The following is a 15,588-nucleotide window of genomic DNA, read 5'->3' as shown; positions in this document are numbered from 1 at the left end:
TCTCCCTCGTGGTCCTCATGCCTTTGCTCTCCCTCTCCTCCCAGAATTTAAACAGTTTGGTTTCATGTTCACATCGTTGGTTTCTACCTCCTCTTTTTTTCCACTGCCTTTGTTCCATGTTCTGCCTTCCCGATGTTTCTGTTGTTGAAAGTTTTTCAGTTGTATTAAAAATCACGTTAACTTCTTCTATGCTTTGCATTTGGGTCCTCCTTCTACAAAACCTGCCATTAGCTAAAGTAATACCTTGCAAACAGATTAGAGTAAAAAACAATTTTCACAGTATTATATTTATACCTAGGCAAAGTAAAGGCAGTCACCCATAATTGGAGAATATGTAGGACAAACAGAACACTAAAAAATAACAGATTTTTCCAAACTTCAAGCAAGACTTGAATGGTACTGGAAAAAAGTTATGTTGTGGTTTTTTTAACATCACATAACCCTGGTATTATAACATGCGTGTGTAGATTTCTAAAGCAATGACAGATGGATCATTGTTGTAATATATATTCTATGTACAATGTGTGGGCATCTCCTTGAGCACCGCTGTCCGGATCGTTTTTGATGTTTCCTTGCTTGAAAACATCTTACTTATATTAGTGTATCATTACCAGGCTCCATCAGGACGCGATAAAAGCGTTATGGGATAATCAAGTATTTTTGAATCAGGTGCTGGTACACTTTGATTGGTTCAACATTAGTTAGTAATCACATGACCATATGGCAGATTTTTTAATTTGACCTCACAGTGATGTTTTTTTTCTTGCCGTAGGAACTCTCTGCTCGGCCACATCTGAAAAATGTTTGTCTGCACCCTGCCAGAATGGGGCTACCTGTGTGGACACCATGGATGACTACGCCTGTATTTGTGCCAGAGAAGGTGTACTATACATGGGTAAAAACTGTGACGAACTTTACAACGGCTGCTCCTTTGTGCCATGTAAAAATTGCTCCAGCACCCCGGGAACAATGGAGTACCACTGCATATGCCCAGATGGACTAACAGGAGACAACTGCACTGAGGAGGTGGATGAGTGTCTGAGCAACCCTTGCTCTGAGCCCCGTTCCCTGTGTGTAGACCAGATGCGTGGATATTTCTGCAGGTGTCCGGCTGGATACGGAGGTCAGGACTGCAGGACACATGTGACTGACTGCATTGACAGACCCTGCATGAATAATGGCACTTGTGTGCTGCAACCGAATGGTTTTGAATGCCACTGTGCACCAGGGTTCAAGGGAAGGATCTGTGAGGAAGATGTGAATGAGTGTTTATCAGAACCCTGTCAGAATGGTGCCATCTGTATTGATGGGGTGGGAGAGTACCATTGTTTCTGTGTGCCCGGTTTTCAAGGCCACAACTGTGAAATAGACATTAATGAGTGTGCTTCTCAACCCTGTGAGAACAACGCTACCTGCATCAACGAGAAAGACCATTATGAATGCGAATGCATGGTGGGCTTCACAGGTAAGATCCAAAGTCACCCCACACCCACACCACCCTAATTCACTATCTTGGTTGTTTATATGAGTAGGTTCGGAAAATGTTTACCATAGCTGCATTTTTTTTGTTGTGTATTGCTTATGTTAGAGCCTACATGAGGAAACGGGCTAGATCAATGCCACGACTATGAGGAGAACCTCTAGGGGTTTATGGGCAAGAGGTGGGAGACATTCAGCATTCCATCACACTGCAACACAGAGCCAGAATAGAGAGAGAACAGAGATAGAATATGAGACTGTTTAATTTTGCGACAGTACAGTGTTGCCAGAGGCCTTCAGGGGCGCTAAACCTGGAAGTTACTGGTCTAGCTCCCCCAGTGGTTAAAACTTACAGGAGAATGCTGATGATCCCAGGAGACCCTGGGATCATCAGCATTCAGTTATGCAGACTTGAACACAGTTCTGCTCAGATACCACAAACCACCATCGTACCTGATCCTAAAAAAAAAAAAAACAATCATCTGCCTCGACGACTACCGTTGTGTTGCTCTGACCCCTGTCTTCATGAAGTGGTTTGAGAGGATCCTCCTGAAGTACATCAAGATGACCTGTGCAGACTGCAGTTCGCCTACAGGGACAATCGTTCCAGAGAGGATGCTGCGTTGTTGGCACTTCATACGGCTCTGACTCATCTGCAGCATCCCAAGACCAATGGTAGGATGCTATCCATGGACTTCAGCTCAGCCTTTAAAGCTGTGCTCCCAGACATGCTGGCCCTGAAGCTCCACAACCTGGGATTTCCCACACTGCTTTGCTCCTGGATCAGTGACTTCCTCACCAAAAGGCTGCAGATGGTGAGGATTAGGAATCACACATCTATCCCACTGATTCTCAACACAGGAGCACTGCAGGGTTGTGTCTCCTGCCCTGCTCTCTTCACCTTCTTCACCCACAACTGCTCTTCTATCCACCCCACAAATATGGTTGTGAATTTGCAGCCAACATCAATGTTGTGGATCTCATTTCCAACAATGATGAGACCCATTACAGAGAGGAGGACCATAATCTGACACAGTGGTGCTCCAGGAACAACCTCATCCTGAACACCAGCAAGACCAAGTAGATCATAGTAGACCACGGGAGGTAAAGGAAGACTGAACATGCTTATATCTACATACATAGGGAGGTAGAAGGCCCAGGAATGGCTCTTCTTTCTCAGGAAATTTACGTGTTCCTCTTTTTAAAGGAAAGCTTTCTGACATATAACCACTTACAGGTACTCTAGAAGTTGGATTGGAGTACAATACTTCAAACCAATCAATAAAATTTTCATCAACACCAATTTCTGATTTTCGGAACATCCAATCCACCCATCAATGCTTTCTCAGTATCCAGGCTGAGAAGCATTGATGGATGTGGACCTTCTATTTTCCAAGAACTGGCTCAAGCATGTTAAAAGAGGCAGCAACTCCTTATTGGCATTGATGTGTAGACTGTATTACAAAATGCATGGGTAATGTTAGTCTTCACAATATTTTCCTTCACCTTAATGAAGCAAGAGCTATGGATGACTCCAGAGTTAAGAAATAGACCTCTGATTCATTCCCTGAAATTGGGGATGCAGTCTTGAGTTGTGCCTATGTTGCCTGTTCCATGAAATGATGGCCTGTCCACTGTGTCTCAACTCACCCATTGAGCTTGTGGTTAGGTTTCAGTTTGATATAAAGTATATAGAGTTTATGTTGACTTGCAAAACATTTTAACTTAATTCCAAACTCTGATACCTGTACGTCTCATAGGAGTCAACTGTGAAACTGAATTAGACGAGTGCGACTCCCATCCCTGCCAAAATGGAGCCACTTGCCATGATTTAACTGGCATGTACTCTTGTGACTGCCTGCCTGGCTTTGATGGCATCAACTGTGAGGTTGATATTGATGAGTGCGCCAGCCAGCCCTGTCAGAACGGAGCATTCTGCAATGACATGGTAAACAGGTAAGTAAAGCACTTTTTTTTTCTGACAAAGCAGAACTACGTTAAGCACAATAATAATGTATTATTACCTTCCATCACACAATTTTGTATCAGTCTTTCATTTCAAAGGGATTGCAAGACTTTATGCTTTGAAAAATAAACATTTATAAACATAAATAATAAACATTTAATACTCTAGCCTACTCTGCATGAGATAGTCCACCACGGCTCTTTTTTCCAAAATTTCTGCCACGAGCATCACAAGTAATGCATGCCACACGTGCGCTACTGCTACAAAATCAACAAAAATGAGACTCAAATGTTGCAGCAATGATAATAATAGCATTGCCTAATCTCATGCTGCGTCATGCAGACAGTTTACTCACCTCTGGATGCTCGAAGCTTGAAACTGAAGTTGAAACTCATTCCTTATTATCAGAATAATCTGGGTAATAATTAGTTGCTCACGTTGGAGCACTCATAGAGCATTGCAATTGCATTCCCAGAGCATCAGTTGTTCCTACAATATGCAAAAAATGAAAACAAAACAAGAATGTGGCGTCATCAATTCCACGTCACTGATCTTTTTTCATACACATTATTCAGAGTGGATCAACAATGACACACATCTTTTAAAGACATGGCAGGACTTTATGTTCCACTCTCTCAAGTCTCATAATTTACACCCACCATTAGTATTTTACGAATGAGGGGAAGATGGAGTGGGAGATCGACAGGCGGATTGGTGCAGCGTCTGCTGTGAAGCAGGCGCTGTACTGATCCGTTGTGGTGAAGAGAGAGCTGAGCCAAAAGGCCAAGCTCTCGATTTACCGGTCGATCTACGTTCCTACCCTCATCTATGGTCACGAGCTTTGGGTCGTGACCGAAAGAACGAGATCCCGGATACAAGCTGCTGAAATGAGTTTTCTCCGTAGTGTGTCTGGGCTCTCCCTTAGAGATAGGGTGAGGAGCTCAGTCATCCGGGGAGGACTCAGAGTAGAGCCTCTGCTCCTCCACATAGAGAGGAGCCAGTTGAGGTGGCTCGGGCATCTGGTCAGGATGCCTCCTGGATGCCTCCCTGGTGAGGTGTTCCGGGCACGTCCCACCGGGAGGAGGCCCAGGGGAAGACCCAGGACACGCTGGAGGGACTATGTCTCCCTGCTGGCCTGGGAACGCCTTGGGATTCCTCCTGAGGAGCTGGCCCAAGTGGCTGGGGAGAGGGACATCTGGGCCTCCCTACTGAAGCTGCTACCCCCGCGACCCTACCCCGGATAAGCGGAAGACAATGGATGGATGGATGGATGAAGTGTTTTTCAAAATGGCACGTTATATGGCAACATAAGAAACACTGTGACAACAGATTTAGAAATCCATAGCAGTAGTTTTGTTGTCAAGACCACCCTACCCAAGGTGAATCCATGCAAAACTATTTTAAAAACCTGCGCTGTGATCACAATTATGTAGGTTTGCTAGCTAACCTGCCTTTTCTAATTATAGTTTTTTTTAGTAATCCTATAATACACCTCCCTTATTTTTCATTTCGTAGAAATTAGAGCATGTGTAAACTGAGATTGTGTTTTGGATGATGTCATAATGTTGACTAATCACCAGTTCTTGTCTTTTCAAGCTATGAATGTGACTGCAGTGACACAGGATTTGAGGGTGAACACTGTGAAGTGGATATTGCTGAGTGTGCCTCGGATCCCTGCCAGCATGGTGCCACATGTTTAGAAGAAGTCAAAGGATATGTGTGTTTGTGTTGGCCAGGTAATGAAGAACTTTCTGTTGCAAAACAGCTACCAGCTGTTAAAAGGGTCAGGATTTTGCAAAACTCAGAGCATCTGATAACATTGTGATTTAAAGTATTCAAATTCAACAATTGGTTGACTAATTGTAAACTTTTATTGGGGAGTGGTGGCCTAGTGATTAGAGCACAGAGCTCTGGTCCCAGAGGTTCTGAGTTCAACTCCCACAAACTGCCATTCTGCATCCCTGAGCAAGACCCTTAACCCCTGATTGCTACCCAGGCGCCGCACAGTGGCAGCCCACTGCTCCCCAAGGGGATGGGTTAAATGCAGAAGTGAATTTCTCCATTGTGAGATCAATAAAGTTCAATTATAAACAGGTCTCTCCTGAATATGAGACTTTATAGGACTCACCTGTAGAAATAAAGGTTATGAACTCATGAACCATTCCTAGCATGGGGCTGGTGATATACCCAACGAAGCCTTTACTTTTAAGGGCCACTCCACAATAATGTGTTTTTCTCACTAACGGGTTAAGGAAGATGGAATGAGGGCATATGGATCACCAGGCTGAACTTGGTATGGGCAGTCTCGTGTTTATAGGGCAGGAGGAGAAAGACTGAGCGGTTCTGTTGCTGAAGGCAAATGACGTGGCCAGGTTAAACCCTCAGGCTACCCTCAGATGGTACTGTAGCAAAAAGTGAAATACTGAAAGAGACATTGTTGGGGATGAGAGAATAATGTACTTAACTGATCTGGGGTTGACAAATTAAACTGCAAGATATTTGAGATTAAATGAAAAGAATGTGAATATATAACTGGCTTTGATGTGGAGTCATTTTGTTGAGAATAACCATGGGATAAACAAAATGATTGCTATGAAGGCTATGAATAAAGCCAAATGGAATTGGGCAAGTCTAGTGTGAAAAGGGTGGAATAAAAAGGAATAACAAGCATAAGTGCCCAGAAGGGTTTGTTATAAAGGATGGGATTAATGAATGGGGTAAAACAGAGGATGTTAGGAGTGATGTGGCAGATGAGTAGGTTAAATATAGGCTATAATCCTGGATGAGTCAGATGAAATGGAGGTGTGATGATGGAAGAAGAGTGTTCAGTGGAATGAACATGGTTGGGGATGGTTTGGATAAAAAAGAGGGGCCTTAAATTATAAAATGAGTGGGTTAAATGGGGGCTATAATCAGGGATTAAGAGAATGGAGGGGTTGTAAAGAGGGATGAGAAGGATGGATAGAATAAAGAGGAGGTGTGGGATGAAAGGGAGCGCAAGAGGAGTGTAAGAGTTGTGACCTCACCCTTTAAAAAAGGAGCTGCTCTTCCCCTTATTGATGGGTCACATTTACTGTTTGGTGAAAACATACTTACAAGGGGTCATAAACGGGGACGAACAAGAGAAGGGGGGGGGATCTTATAAACAGGGATGAGAAGAGTGAGTGTGATGACAAGCTTTAAAAGTAATGGGGCATGAGGAGGATGGTTGGGGATAGAACATGAGCTGGGATCAGGTAAGGGTAAGTGACTGAAGGGGAAGCAGGATTAGGGTTGAGAGCCAAAAAGGGTGGCATCTGGTTAGATGAGCTTTACTCACACTCACATGTTAAGTGATCTGTTTCATGAAAAGGATGCAGAAAGAGATAGCTTTTTGCAAATTTTACACATGGTAAAATGTAATTCAATTGGTGCAGGGAAAGACTTGAATGTTGAAAAACCAACGGCACTAATATCCATAAGTGTCCTTTGTGTAAATACTGGCAGGTGCATTGCTATTTTGCTTTCTCTCTCCAGGTTACGAAGGAGCTAACTGTGAAGTTGACATTGATGAGTGCGCCGAGCAGCCCTGTCAGAATGATGGGGAGTGTTTTCAGCGTTCAGACCCTTCTCACTGGGAGCTGGACTGGGAGCTTAGCTTTGCAGATGCAGCTGGCTATATCTGCCAGTGCCAAGGAGGTTTTGCAGGTTGGCAAAGCTGAATGAATCCGGGATGAAGCAATTTCTCACATTTCAAATCTCATGAGACTGACTCTGCTGTTTTTTTTGTGTGTTTTAGGAGAGAACTGTTCCATAAATATAGATGAATGTGAATCTGAACCCTGTCAGAATGGAGGTGCATGTGAGGATAAGACCAATGGCTATGTTTGTGTGTGCCCTGCTGGATTCTTAGGTAAAGTCTCCAATCCACAGTCACAGCAACAGGTTTTTCTGGTGACACAATGTTGTATTCTATAAACGTTATGGATTCAGTTTCTGCTGTAACTATTTACTATGTTGTTGAAAAATTGTGCAGAGAAATCAGACACACAGTGATTCTTTCCAAGGACCCTTTTTGGGTAAAAAACATAGAATTTATATTAGATGCAAATTTTTTTTTACTGTATTTTTACCGCGCTATCATTAACCTTTGGTGAGTCTCAGTCGTCACTGATGCATTAGCAAGAGAACATGGGCTAACTTCAATATTCAGAGTGGAGTGAAATTCTCAGGGGAAGTAAAAAAAATATTATTTTAAAAAGAAAATTTAACATTACCAACTATGCCAACAAATGAAGTTTACTCACCAGTCTGCACAAAAGACCTTCTTCGAATAAAGAATTGGATGGAGTCATCCTCCAAGAGCAAGTTGTTCCTCTAACCTAAACCCGATTGGGCAATGATAATCTGTGTGTTTTCCAGTCTGAATGCAGACTGTGTCCCAAGGTAAAAGCAAGAACTTTCAAGTAAACAACATTGACGTTTTGGAGCTGTGGTCAGGGAATGATATGTTACTCCCCATAGATGTCAGTTCTCAAAAAGCATGTTTCATGAGAAGCTAACAAACTCTGACCAATCCCAAGCCCCGAGAAGACAAAAACGGCTGACCGTCCATTAGGACTTTGGCTGATGAGTTGCTTTCCAGTTTATCAGGTAGTATTTCAAAAGTTATGAAGGAGAAGGGTCAACATTACATAAACTGACTCTTTATGAAATTTCATGGCATAAAATCCTTTAAAACAAATCTTTTTTTTCCCTTTTCTGTGGTGTAACATAAAAAAAACACATAGTTCTAGAAATACATCAGAAAAGCAACATTTGTGCCAACATGTGCTCAGACTTTAGGCTGTAATTTTGTAACACACAGAGCACATCACCTCATGCTTGCTGAATATTATTTGATAAATGTTGTCTATGTATTAGTGGGGGCACGACTCCGTCCTCACATCTGAACGATACTGTATTTCAATAGAACAGTGACATGGCGATATATTTTTATTTTTACCGTGTAGCATGGTACAAACCCCTCTCTAATAGTTTCTAGGCCGTACTTTCTGTTCCAGTTGCCAGCTGTTGTTTTTGTCTAATGTTGGTCGTCGTTTCTCTCCAGGTGAGCTGTGTGAATTCAACATTAATGAATGTGAGAGCCAGCCCTGTCAGAATGGTGGCTGGTGTGAAGACGGTAGAGCGTCGTACACCTGTCACTGTCCTGACACTCCGCCGGGGGACCTTCCGTGGGGGGGCGATCGCTGTGAAGTCAAACTCCACGGATGTGTTGGCCACAAATGCCAGAATGGAGCCAGCTGCCTTCCGACATTGGAGGAGGGAAAGCACAGCCACGCTTGCTTGTGTCCGCACGGCTTCTATGACGAGCAGTGCTCCACCAGGACGACGTTTTCCCTGTCCACCCCTGGGTTCATTCACCTCCAGGTTTCTATCAAAGAAAAAATCCGCAGGGAGGTTGAGCACCGTGTTCACAAAGGTTCGGGCTTACAGCTTCGCTTCAGGACAACCTTACCCAACATGTTGATCTTCTACAGAGGCGACGTGGATAACTATCTTCTCCTGGAGATTGTCAACGGTGGCCTTCATGCAAGAGCTTTTTCTGAAGACTCTGAACTGGACGTAACCTTTCCCGGCCTGGTTAGTGATGGAGACTGGAGGGACGTTCATGTGTTTTTGGATGACGCAGGTCTATTTTTGATCCTGAAAGGTCCTGACTGTGAAAGAGACGGATGCACGGTCACAGATGGTGGTGACGGGGAACCTCCTTTCCAGCCATCAAAAGCCTTTACGGATGTTTACATAGGGGGAGCGCCACAAGAGCTGTTGGAGCTCTCTTTAAGTGGTGCAGGATTCCTTGGATGTATTGAAGACCTTTTGATTGATTCGAAACCTATTCTACCTCAAGCACTTCCAGAGGACCAGGATTTTGAGCTAGGGTGTTCCAAGACGGAATGGTGCAAACCGGATCCTTGTAATGGGCACGGCCACTGTGTGGATCTGTGGACTAGCTATCAGTGTGACTGTTCCCGTCCCTTCCATGGGGAGAGCTGCTCTGAAGGTAAGAACACCTTCCCGTTAAATGTACACTCCTGCCGAGTTCCAACTTCCCAAACTTAAATATAATTTTGTTATATCATAGTTTATTCTGCCACAAATTCCATGTACATAAATCTTTGCTTAGATGTAGACGACCAGTAGGAATGTAGTCACACACTAACTTCATTGTTTCCCTTCATTGGTGGAAAAAAAAGACAGGAGTCTGCTGTTGTGATTTTCTATCGAAGGGTAACCTGTGCTGGTGCTGGTGATGTTTAGTTGTTCTCTGCAGTGATTGCTGCAGAGAAAAATGTAACACCAGAATGTACGGTGCCTCATGCAATGCTCTGACCCATGCGCACGCTCGTTTTGGAGAGGGTGTGCCGCAGATGGTAAAGTGCCGAATTACACATGGCATGAAAGTTTCTCTCAGATGTTCAGTTACACTTGACTTTAATCAGAGATCAGCTTTATCATAAGCATTCGAAGCTGCAGTTTTATTCATGCTTGCGCTGATGACACATAACTACACATAAGGACCTTTCAGTTAACAAAAAAGGTCCATAAGCCAACTTAAATCTTAAATCAGAGTCCGCACAGCATTTAATCAGTTTTCTGCTTTCACATTTCTCTCCCTGATGATTTCTAGAGTGACATGCACCACAGATTGACACAAAGATTGAGAAAAGGTGTGAGGAAATCTCACTGATTGCCATAAACAGTTAATTACCCTGGTGACACTTGTGCGTAATGCTGCACGGTGGAAGAGGCACTGCTGGAGGAATTTGCAACTGAATGAGGAGGGACTGCTGGTGTGCATGCACACTGTTTTATAAATCAGTATTTTTTGGCATATGCCATTTTAAGCTTTTGGGAATACACAAACTTTGAGTTAATATCTTAAAAATACATAGCCACATTATTTGACATTTTTTAAATGCATCTCTCAGTAGCTCACTCTGGTTGCATACAAAGTTTTTCTGAAAGAGTATCACTTTCTGCTGCCGTATTAGTTGTTATTTTGGTGTTTTACACTTTGTTTTTGTTAAAGTAAATAAAGGCCTTTGTGTAAATGTATACTAACAATGGAAGAGCAACATTGCGAATGTGTGCAGGGGATAAACAAGGTAGTAGCTAACGGCTGTTAGCGTCTCCCAGCCAATTGTGGAAACAATTAACAAAGGTACAAAACTCACGATACACTCTGGGTGACTGTGGCTTGATGGGTTGAGTAGTTGTTTTGCTATCGGAAGGTTGTGGGTTCGATTTCAGCTTCCCCTTGTCACATGTCGATGTGTCCCTGGGCAAGACACTTAACCCCAAGTTTCCTACCGTGCTGCGTATCGGTGTATGAATGTGAGTGCGATTGGGTAAATGTGGCTCTAGTGTACAGCGCTTTGGGTGGTCAATATGACTGGAATACCTCGATATAAGTTCAGTCCATTTACCAAACATCATACAACATGCAGTCAACCAAAACGCATGACTTTGAATCTAGAGTCAAGGGGGCCCGGGTGCAAAATCAAAAGCTTTTCCCATAGTTGCCTGATGAGGTGGTGTGCTGGTGCTGGCTTTGTCATCTCCTCCTGAAGGCTTTGCTGCAACATTTCATGAAGGGGACCTCTTTGGAGGCAGAAACATTTTCCTCAACAGTGGTGTCACTAAATGGAGAAAGCAAAGACACGCACCATCCAACAATGTTGAACTCGTCTGATGTTAATAAAGGGATGCCAGCTGCACCTCACCTATAAATAAAGAAACAGTGAAAATACAGTTCTTGATAAGCAAATCTAATGAATAGACAGACCGAATAGATTTACCTTATCTAATCAAGTCAAATATTACCAGATATGTGAAATCCTCCTCTTCCTAGCTGGCTCCATCCTCTATAATCTCCTCAATCTCCAAGCTCCTCCTCTCACCTAAACTTTACAAACTGTCTCCAAACTATGAAAACTCTATCCAGACGCTACTCTCCAGGCTAGCAAAGTTTTATCCAAAACCTGAACTGACTGCAACTCTCCAACAAACTCCCACATTTTGACTGAATACAGAAGCGCCTAAATGCCTGTCAAAACATGCAGGCAGTCTGAAGCAGTCCCGTTCGGCCATCTTCATTTTTTAGCTCCTCCCCTAAATGAAGCAAGCCTCGATACGCGCTTTTGTGGAAACGCCCCCTCCATTACTCGACACACACTTCAAGGCTTGGCTCATCTCATAACATCCCTACTATTTAGGCTCAAAAATGACTATTAAAACACTATCAGGTTGGACGCTTGGTGTACTTTATCACGATTAAACGGTTTTTGGTCTTTTTAATAAGCATACAACATAGCTGTGTACCTGTAAGCACTGTTTTATAAATGAGACCCCTGGTCCGTGTTCCACACCAGTACAGCAAGTTACACAAATTTAAAAGACAGATTTGGAAAATATTTTGAAGTCCATACCAATAGTGTTTTCAGCAGATTTTTGTGTCACGACTGGGATTCACAGTTGCCTGATAAGGGATCCCAGACATGATTTGTTAAACCAACTAAAAGCAACTGAACGTATCAAACCTTTCGGCAAGCTCCCCAAACAAGGGTAAAGGTTTAAAGAGTAAACACTCGTGCCAGTTCATGGCGTTAATGCACCATTTGTTGTTTGTCAAGTGCCAATAAAACCTTAAGGCGACAAAGAACTGAACAAACGTGGATCAGCTCCCCCAAATTTGGTAATACTGAGAACTGTTTTATTCATTTGCTCATTATTTTGTCCAAATCCCATATTCATAAAGCAAAACCTCATACTCCAATTTATTCCTGTGTAGTCCATGCAGGGATTTTCTCCTGGTACTGCCCTTGGCTATGGGTCTGGATTGTTTTTCCTGTGTGTCTCTGTTAGTCTGTAATGTCCAGGGTGTACCTCACCTTTGGCTGGAGATAGACAATCTGTCCCCAGCGAGCCTGGATAGTATAAGCGCGTAAAGACAATGAATGGATAAAAACAACAGTAGTTTTCAAACTCTGCTTTTAGAGCTCTTGACAAAAACAGTAACATTATGCAGATGTTAAAGAAAATTGCCCAGCCTTTAAAGGCATACTATGCAACATTTTTCAGTTAATTAATGTGTTCCATACCGTTTTGGATGATTAAATGAGTCATTTCAGGTCGAACAAAGGTTTTCTTGGCCGCCCTGGGGGTCTGTGGGGGAAATACCGTACTTGCAATTGCAAGAGCCCTCGGCCCGCACACACAGGCTCAGAAGTATCCTGCAAGACCGCGAGAGTCAGTCTTGCTTTACGGCGAGAACTCCATGTGTTTTTGCCCTGCCATTCACTATATGCACGCGCGAAAGCAACAACAAAGAACCGCGTGTTAACGTCAAATAAACATGCAAGCATATCGAGTTTTATTATTATTATTATTATTATTTTATTTATTTATTTATTTTATTTTTTTATGTTGACGAGACGCTACCGCGGCGGCCGCGGCTTGGCGAGGCGGTGGCGGTAGCGTCTCGCCAACATAAAAAAAATAAAAATAATAATAATAATAATAATAATAATAATAATAATAATAATAATAATAATAATAAAAACTGGCGAGGCGGCCGCCGCCGCTGCTTGGCGCCGCCTCGCCAAGATAGCGCTGCAGGAAGCTTGATGTTCATACCTTCACTGTGTTAGTCATTGTTTGTACTACTGTTTTTTCCACTTTTCGTTGCGTTCGCCTGTCTGCTAAGCTCAAAACAACCGCGCCTGGCTTGACGGAGAAACCAGAACAGCTGAGCATCTTTATGACAGTGCACTTTTACTTTCGCCCTCTGGGGGGAGCCTCGCTGAAAAATCAACCCCGGTTGCATAGTATACCTTTAACCAACTTTGTGTTAGCTGACTTCCTTCCTATAAGATTTCTCACTATTTAGTTTTTGACGTTACAAATTAAAAGTCAAAAGGTTAAGGTGTTGCCTTTCTTCATCATATTAAACAACCTTTTATGTCTTTGTTCTAATCTGTTGATTATATATTTCCATGTATTTCTTTTTTTAAACAATCACCATCATGTTCTATCAATGTAACGTTCTAAAATCAGCTCCCAGGCACTTTTTCCTTTTGCTTTAGGCAACACACGTCTGTAGTTAGGTTTGTAATCGGTTCACACAGCCGGACTGCGTCCGGATTTGGCTTATTAAATATAGACACGCCTGAGTGATTCTGACTGAGCTCGTTTTGGACTTGTGCTCCTCTCTCACTTGTAGATTTGCACTTTTGTCTCTCACACACTGACAGGTTTTTCTACCAGCTAATGATGCCTACTTCCATTGAACTGGGACAGGTTATTCCACACTTTGGCCAATTGGGAATCATGGGTAAAATCTGGCCAAACATCTTGTAGTGTGTCCTCAACTGAAAAGAGAAACCCTGCTTTAAATAGCAGCTTGTGTTTGGGAGTGCTATTTACAGTCCCAAGTGGTGTTTCTGAGCTGATTAGTTTTTATGTAAAGTGCAGAAATCTGGAGATACAGGAGTTACAGTTCAAGCTAACCATATAAACAAATGATGCAACAATGTTTCTTAACAGCATCACAAACATTTAGTGTACAGTTTTGTTTGTGAGCAAAACTCTGTGTCATGCATTGTTCTTCCTTTTCACATTTAAATCCTTCAGTTGCGGTCTATATAAAGTGGAACTGCAATGCTCTGGTCTGAATTCCTTGTCATTGTAGCTTACATTCTTTTGTTCCTGTTCTGAAGTTAATCTGAGTGCAACTCGGTTTGGTGCGGTCTCTTGAAATCTAAGGCCCCGTGCACATGAAGACAAACACGGTAAAGATTCATAAATGTATCCACATGAGAGAACGCAGCACTGTCACTACCCGATTCGTACCATCAGCTCATTTGCGCAAGCGTGAACAGAATAACTTCTGGGTCGCCAAAAAAATAATGTAATTAAGGTACTGAAAATACTTATTTCTATACTTAAATCATTAAAGAATGCTAAACTATATTGTTTAGAAAATATTTAAGATTTTTCTGGAAGAAATTGATGCGTTTTACATTCTGTACGTTGCAATGCCTGACGTCATCATCGGATATGCTCAGAAGTCCGGGAATATATCATTGCGCAATGTTTGTCTGTATTGCCAGAATACACTCTATAAGTTATATTATTTGTTCAAGCAGGACTGGAAAAAATATTTTTCTCCTTAATTATAAGGTGAAGTTTGTTATTTAAATAATCTTGTACTAAAAATTAGTTGTATTAGAAAGTTAAAACCATATATTAAGAGTTTAGCGCCCTCTGGTGTACAAATAATAACAAGAGAAGACCCCGTCATTAAAGTATCCACATTGTTTATTTTTTACAAAAACCGAACAGGGAATAGAACAAAGAGCACATAACAAAGGCAAGGCATACTTTTTTTAAAATGCATTTTTAAGTACAAAATACACAAATACATATGCAAATCAAATAAATGATAAAAAAAACCTGAATAATATTCGAAATAAAATACGTTTCTATACTCCTAAACGTGTTCATAGCTGGGGTTTTTATGTACTTTACGTAATGGTGTATATATTCTTATATAAAAAAAAAAAAAATATATATATATATATATATATATATAGGCTTTATACATATATTTACGTTTTTCTCTATTTATTTTTAAAATATGCAATATTTACGCGAATACAAAAATATATAAAAAGAAACACCTGGCCCGAAAAAAGACAAAAGAATAAAAAAGTAAGAAAAACGAAATATTGCCTACCGGAAGTTATTCTGTTCGCGCGTGCGCAAATGAGCTGATGGTACGGATCGGGTAGTGACAAGCACCACTGAAAATATTGTCATAAGTATGCCGGGCCCATTGGTGGCGCTGTGACACTGCCACAGAGATATGTAAAAAACAGTGAGAATTCGAGTGAGGTGCATGCAGGTTATGGAGAGAGGCGAAACGTCGCTTCAGAAAAGACGTGGCTCGCACGTACACACGAACACACCAAACAGCTGTTTGAAATGCATCCACTCTGGGGGCGTGTTTTTAAAAGCGATCATCTACAGTCTCCCAAAGTGGTGGGACTGTGTGGATGCACAGCCTAAATGACAAAATACTTTTGCGGATACACATATTC

General features: G+C 42.1%; 1 protein-coding gene across 1 annotated transcript in view; it reads left to right on the top strand.

Annotated features, from left to right (window-relative positions):
• The window catches only part of crb2a (crumbs cell polarity complex component 2a), a 36,574-nt gene that overhangs the window by 11,041 nt on the left and 9,945 nt on the right, over positions 1-15,588 (top strand). Inside the window, exons 2-7 of the mRNA XM_036134401.1 lie at positions 773-1,465; positions 3,240-3,435; positions 5,042-5,181; positions 6,962-7,132; positions 7,224-7,337; positions 8,535-9,488. Of these exons, the coding sequence (XP_035990294.1) occupies positions 773-1,465; positions 3,240-3,435; positions 5,042-5,181; positions 6,962-7,132; positions 7,224-7,337; positions 8,535-9,488 (2,268 nt within the window). The remainder of the gene's footprint in view (positions 1-772; positions 1,466-3,239; positions 3,436-5,041; positions 5,182-6,961; positions 7,133-7,223; positions 7,338-8,534; positions 9,489-15,588) is intronic.

Source organism: Fundulus heteroclitus, unplaced genomic scaffold (assembly GCF_011125445.2).
Source record: "Fundulus heteroclitus isolate FHET01 unplaced genomic scaffold, MU-UCD_Fhet_4.1 scaffold_81, whole genome shotgun sequence".
NCBI classification, from domain to species: Eukaryota; Metazoa; Chordata; class Actinopteri; order Cyprinodontiformes; family Fundulidae; genus Fundulus; species Fundulus heteroclitus.
Note: the sequence above shows the minus strand (reverse complement) of the source record. Positions and strands in the feature narration are given on the sequence as shown.